This window comes from Nanorana parkeri, unplaced genomic scaffold (assembly GCF_000935625.1).
Source record: "Nanorana parkeri isolate BGI_ZX_2015 unplaced genomic scaffold, ASM93562v1 scaffold1748, whole genome shotgun sequence".
Taxonomy (NCBI): domain Eukaryota; kingdom Metazoa; phylum Chordata; class Amphibia; order Anura; family Dicroglossidae; genus Nanorana; species Nanorana parkeri.
This window is the reverse complement of record NW_017308016.1, coordinates 58,608-65,564: the sequence shown is the minus strand read 5'-3', so window position 1 is coordinate 65,564 and position 6,957 is coordinate 58,608. Positions and strand designations below refer to the sequence as shown.

At 45.8% G+C, this 6,957-nt stretch overlaps 1 protein-coding gene across 2 annotated transcripts in view; it reads left to right on the top strand.

Moving 5' to 3' along the window:
• RHBDL1 (rhomboid like 1) overlaps positions 1–6,957 on the top strand; it is a 33,519-nt gene that overhangs the window by 6,213 nt on the left and 20,349 nt on the right. For both annotated transcript variants that reach the window (XM_018571393.1, XM_018571392.1), the window contains exon 2: positions 2,114–2,272. In XM_018571393.1, coding sequence (XP_018426895.1) covers positions 2,114–2,272 — 159 coding nt within the window. The remainder of the gene's footprint in view (positions 1–2,113; positions 2,273–6,957) is intronic.

Genomic DNA, 6,957 nt, shown 5'->3' with positions numbered 1-6,957 from the left:
CCTCCTTTCTGGCCAGAGTATCCCAAGAGCCAGGCAGGGCGATGTGTGAGGGTCATATACATCTCCCCACCCAACTCTTAGCAACTTGGGACGCTCTGATCGGCATCCTGCCCAGTTCCTGGCAACCAGTGACAACACTGGAAGGGATGCCGGTCAGAGCTAGATGATACAGAGGTAGGGTTGCCACCTTTTCTTCAAGCGAAACCCGAACACTCTAGCGATGCACGGAAATTTGTTGGGGGAGAATGAGTGGTGGCTTATTTATATGTAAATAGCTCCGCCCATTCATCTGTAAATATCACAGTTGAGACTATTTTCAGTGGGGGGCCAGTAGCCCCTATCCTAATTTTGGTTGCCCCTGTCTGCCTGACATCTTATGTCTGGGTTTTTGCTGGCGTGAAACCCGGACACAGGATGCAAAACCTGGACTGTCTGGGTGAATCCTGGAAGGGTGGCAACCCTATACAGATATGCTAGGGATGCCCCTGGCTACATGTTCTCTTTCAAATAATGGATTGTTCACATTCAGAGCTGTCTTGACTCTTCTTAATCTCAGAAATGTTTTACCATTAACAAAGTAATAAAATACGACCCGTGGACCTTAAAAAAAAAACACAAAATGATTGCCAAGTAAAGAAAAATCTGCAATTCCCCAAATTAAAATATATGTCCGGCCTTGTTGTGAGTTAACACACCAGGAAATGAGCGTAGTATTTTACAGGTTTGTCAGCGTAAATCAGAAGCAGCATCTCGTTAGAAATATCGCCGTTTGCGCTGTAAATGAAATATCATAACTCAAACGTATCCGCCAGAACTTTCACCGCCGCTATTTTCTAAGCCGTAAATCAGTTGTGGACGGAAAATATTGGATTGTACACCCAGAATGTCTCGCGGAATGGGCAGGAGACAAAAATGATGTCTTCTAAACCTCCCGGTGTCAGACGATTACTTTAGGAGCGCTATTTGTATTATGAGATACATTTGTGTCTACAAGTGCGAATGTCCTGAATGGATCGAGGGCCTTGCAGACACAAAAATCCCCAAAAATAGGGCATTGGCCGACAGATTTGCCTTATTTTTATAGGGATCGTTTTCCAAAGCCACAAGCAGCCTTGGTGCAAGAGATGGTTGGGAAAAATACCAGTGTGGTCACTTCTTTGGCTGCCGTGCACATTTTTTAGGGTGGGGCAGAGGCGTCCCTAGACTTTTTGCCGCCTGTGGCAGTCGGGATGGTGGTGGGGGGAGTGTTGCTTGATGGTGCACAATCAGTATGTGTGTGTGAGTGTGTGGGTGCTGGTGGAGAGTGATGGCATAAGAGCTACATAGGGTGAGTGTAAGGGCCCTGCATCTCCCCGCTCAGCTCTTAGCAACCTGGGACGCTCTTGCCGGTGTCCCGCCGAGATCTTGGCAACCAGTGACATCACTGGTGGAGAGTGATGGCATAAGAGCTACATAGGGAGAGTGTAAGGGCTCTGCATCTCCCCGCCCAGCTCTTAGCAACCTGGGACGCTCTTGCCGGTGTCCCGCCGACATCCTGGCAACCAGTGATGTCACTGGTTGCCAGGATCTCAGCGGGAGATAGCAAAAGAGCATCCCAGGTTGCTAAAAGCTCGGCGGAGAGATGTGTATGGCTCTTCCCACCTGGCTCTTAGAAACCTGGAATGCTCTGGCTGGAAAGGGGGCAGCAGCCACACTACAAACATGCCGCTCTGCCTGCCGCCCCCCCATGTGACCCAAAGAGATGACACCTGAGGCAACAGCCCAAGGCTGCCTCATTGCAGGGATGGCCCTGGGGAGGTGCGGGGGTCAAACATCTGTGTGAACCACAATGCGAAATCCAAAATGTCAAAAAGATTTCGCTCTACATACACTTTAAGACCCAAATAACTAATCACTTGGCATAAAAAATGGTTATTGTATGTGCAATAAACATGCCGTCAAGAGATAAAGGCCAATATGCTAATTAAGTTCCATCCTTGAGGCCTGCAGGAAACTTTGCACCTTACTCCAGAGATTTTTGCCACAAAGCAAGAAAATATTGTTATGGCCAACACATGTTTATAATATCCTCCTATACCACATAACAATTACAATGGTCCCTCTCTTTCTACAGCTCGACCCAGACAACACCGGTTTTGTATGTGCAGAGACCTTCACCACCCTGGTGAACAACCATGAGCTGCCCCTGGACCCTGCCAAACTGGAGATGTTATTTGCCCTCTCCCAGGGTAACGAGGAGGGGCAGATCTGCTACCCCCAGCTGGTGGACCTGGTGAGTAAAGAATATAAAAAGCTTTATAATAAGGTAAAAAAATGCGTTTTTTTTTGTTCAGATGTTTTAGATTATTGGCTGGATGGTAAGCAGTGTTTCTTCACAGCATTGTGGTCCTTGGGGCAAATCTTGGGGCAATCCCAGCACCATCTGCATGGAGTTTTTAGGTTCTGTCCCTGTTTGTAGGGGTGTCCTCCAGAAGGTCAGGTTTACCTCTCGCAATCCAAAATTGGACTGGTAGATTTAATGGTGCGTGTCAAGTCCTCACCCCCTAACCCAAAGTAACTCTTAGGCCCGCCCTTACACTTTACCTATAGAGCCATTCAAAATTTAGGAATGTGCGAAGCCCATTCATAAAGTGAGGACATTGGTGACCAGCGTACTCACTTCCTCTAGGGCAGAGAAGCGTTCAGTAATGCGATCTTGACAAGCCCTTGTCTACATGATGCAACAGGGATGGAAAAACATCTTTGTTTACAGCAGGCCGTGCCCATGTTTGTGCGAGTTTCCTACAGTTAAGATTTCCTCCTCACAATCCAAAAATAGATTGTTAGATTAAATTGTGCCTGACGCAGGCAATGTTTTGCCACGCGTCCAATCACACTGTGGGCAGGGGCATGGCTGCTGTGCCATTGACTTCAATGCACCGCCACGCCTCCTCCCGCCCCTGAATGAAGGGAGGAGTTTAGAGTGTGATTGCTGTGCACTGCAGCAGCTACCACTCTGGAACGCACCACAATTGGTGTGAACTGGCTCTCAAAGTCCTCACCCCCTTAATCCTAAATTATCCCTTTGGACGTCCCTTACACTTTAACTTCAGACCTAGTCATACTTTATGAATGGGTTGAGCCCATTCATAACGTTCATCTATTTCAAACAATGATCAGGTTTTGAAAGCTGCCACAATTTTGTGCTAATTCCTGGTGGCCGATGGCTCAAAGGATGTTAGTCACCTGGGCTGAGTACTGAAGATCCCTGAACCTTCCCTCTGGTGACCAATCTATAAATCTCTACATTTCATTCAATGACAACAATGTGGAAGAACAAAGGTTTGTAGTTGTGACATTCTCATTAGAAACTAGTTTGAAGTGTATGTCTGTGCAAGATGAAAATAAAATATTCAGTACAAGCAGTCCCCGAGTTACATACGACTCCTACTTACAAACGGAGGCTATTGCTGTACAGCAGAGGTAGTTGTAATGCTACCGCGCTTGCGCCGACGAGGAGTGCCCGCCTTTTTGGGTCTAATTCATAGCACTGTATGTACATTACAGGAAGTCGGCTCTTGTTAGATTTGCAGACGAGGGGTGCCCGCCTCTTCTTCCGGGTCACTGTGGGTTTTTATTGCTGTTTGTATCCTCATCAGAAAGATTTAATCTCACTTCCTGTCCTTGAGACAACAGGAAGTGAAAGGGAATCTACCCCTAGGAAGGGAAATTCACTTTTGTAAGAGTGATCATGGGGAAAAAAGTTTCTCCAATGAAGCTTCATTACCAATCCTTGTTTCCATGACAACCCAAAATGTTCAAAATCCAATTGTCACAGGGACAGAAAGTGAGATGAAATCTTCTCAACAGGGGCACACACAGCAAAACAAACTCTACAGGGGGTCAACCCTTCCCTATGCTATCCAAAACTAAAAACAAATATTTGGGCTGGAGTTACAAAAAATGTACCTGTTCCAACTTACATACAAATTCAACTTAAGAACAAACCTACAGTCCTTATGTTGTTCGTAACCTGTACATCTCTGCAGTGTATGCACATTTTTTCATGTTTTGTCCCTTTAAAAATGCTGCAAGTATAGAAACATTCCTGATGAGCTGACAGAAGTCCAGAGAGCTCCGAGCCTCCTGAGGTGAGCTGACAACACAGTGCCACTTCTGTACTGAAATCTCAATATCACAAGGCCAAAGGCTGGGAGCTCATGGGTAAGCATGAGGCACGGGGTCTTCCGGGGCATGGAGTCTAAGGGCCAGATGGTCTTCTGACAGGGACCCCCTCACAGAAGTTTGGACTTACCTGTGTGCTGATGGCTGTGTCATGACTCCCAGGTCCTCCCTGCTCAACGTGTGGAGGCCACCTGTACACGCAGGAGAAGGAGAACGTGGACACGTACTGGCAGTGCTGGAGAAGATGGAGACTACAATGGAGAAGATGGAGATCTGGAAGACAGGCTGAAGGTCAGGACAGGTGGCAGGCAGCTGAATCCAGAAAAAGAAAGAGTTGGTACAGGAGAAGTCAGTCCAGGAAGAGAAGCGGGTCAGAAACAAAGTCGCGGAAAGGAGTTCGGAGGCAAATAGAAACATTGCTTGGGTCTTGGAAGCTGGAACAGAGTCCCTTTAAATAGGTGCTGCCCCTTTAAGAAGAGTGCAGTGCAGCAATGACATCATCCGCCGCAGTCAAGAAACCTGGAAGTGCCATGGGCCAAGGGAGAGAGGAAGCCTGGCGGGGTGGAAATTAGCAAAGTAAGTGACACCCAAGCACCGTTATCAGCTCTATCCAGTTATCTATGTGGACTGAAGAATACATCCCACCGATGTTAATGAAAAGAGGAGAGGGGGGAGCTGTTCTGTAGTCCAGCAGAGAAGAACTAGGCAGGGTTGACAACGTGCCCGGGAGTTCAGTGCAGCGGTGTTGTCAGTCCTCAACAGGAAGTTAAGAGTTCACTGGATTTCTGGAAGGACCAACACTGTTTTATTTTTATTTTTTGTACTTGCAGCATTGTTTATATTTCTCAGACATACACTTTAAGGTAACATGCAATAATAGTAATTATAAATATTATATAAATCTAAAAATATAAGTCAAATTACACAAATAATATATAAATATTATAAATATAAATAAAATACACTATACTTTCCCTTTTACAACCCATTAACCAAAAGACATTTTTTTTAAGAACTGTTTTCAACGTAGTCAACTGAATTGAAAATAAAAAGGTATATTTTTAATTTCCCATTAGAGACATTTGCTCAAATTATTGAACATACAGTATTTCTCTGGAGGGTTAAGTGCAGATTGCTTTAGCTTATAACTCACTCTTTTCAAGATGGACAGCGTGTCAGATGTCAATCAAGTTCTGGTGACCCTGGATTAAATAACACGGCAGTCAGTCTGGATAGAATGCCCCCCCATTCCATCCCCCCTGTACTACTTGCCCAACACATATAGGAAATTACCCTTTGTTAGCCCCTATGGATATTTTTTTCCATTAAATATAATTCCATTTTCAGACTCATTCTGTAGAGATTTGCACCAAGAAGCGTGAATTCCCCCAGCCACGTGTCTTAACATGCGTTTGTATCTCATCGTCATTTGATACATATCGCATTGATGCAGACTTCTATATTTTTTTTTGCATGAATTGAACATTTAAAGTTTTATTAAACGCTCCTCTGGCAATAAGATAACATATCTCATCTCCTATATTTCTTCCATTTTCAATTGCAGCCTGCCATCTCTTCAGACTCAGCATTGAAACATTTTTCTTGCCCTCATTTCCATTTATAGGATGGCTACGCTGCCTTGCAGGGACCCCTGCAGCCCCAGCGTAGACACACTCACATGCATGCTCCGGGCCGGAACTACATTCCTATGTGCCAGCGCTCTGTGTATTAACACAAACTGGCAGCTCAAAGCTCAGAAGCAGACAGGGCATTGCACTTTGCGCACAAGATCCAAAGCATGATGGGACATGTAGTTTCAATGTGTTCCAGGATATATGACTTTATTCTGACTTAAATGGTGTGCATTCTTTGAAGTTTCCGGGCAGTACTACTAAGACATACTGAGCTACAGACAGGGCCATCCCGATAATGACGCAGCCTGAGGTAGTTGTCTCAGGCAGCATCTCTTTGGGTCACATGGGGAAATGCAGGTGGTCCCTTTCTGGCCAGAGCGTCCCAGGTTGCTAGGAGCTCTTAACAACCTGTGACACTCTGGCCGGCGTCCCGTCCAGCTCAGTGATGTCACTGGTTGCTAGGAGCTGAGCGGGATGCTCTGGCTGGCGTCCCGTCCAGCTCAGTGATGTCACTGGTTGCTAGGAGCTGAGCGGGATGCTCTGGCTGGCGTCCCGTCCAGCTCAGTGATGTCACTGGTTGCTAGGAGCTGAGCAGGATGTTTTGGCTGGCATCCTGCTTAACTCCTGGCAACCAGTGATATCAGTGAGCTGGGCGGGACGCCGGACAGAGCCGGACCCCCCTGCGGATCACTTTTCAGAAGGGCTGCTTGTGTGAATGAGACCTAATACATGTGCGGTTAACATGCGGTATTCATGTGTATATGTGTGTAGCCTTAAAGTGACATTAAACCCTCAGATTTTTTAACATAAAACAATACTGTAATGTGCGCCTTACTGTAATCCATGGTTGCTTCCCTTCTCTTTGCTGCTCTTCCTTTTAAATCTGTATCTTTTCTCATGCTTGGAGAGAACTTCCCTTTTCAGCTCAGGGCCTCTTCCTGTAGTGCTGGCTCAGGTTACAGCCTATAGAAACGTATACAAAGACACCGTTTGAGACAAGGCAGTCTGCTGAAAAGGGAAGTTCTCTCCAAGCATGAGAACAGATACAGATTTAAAAGGAAGAGCATCAAAGAGAAGGGAAACAATCATGGATTACAGTAAGGCGCACATTACAGTATTGTTTTATGTTAAAAAATCTGAGGGTTTAATGTCACTTTAA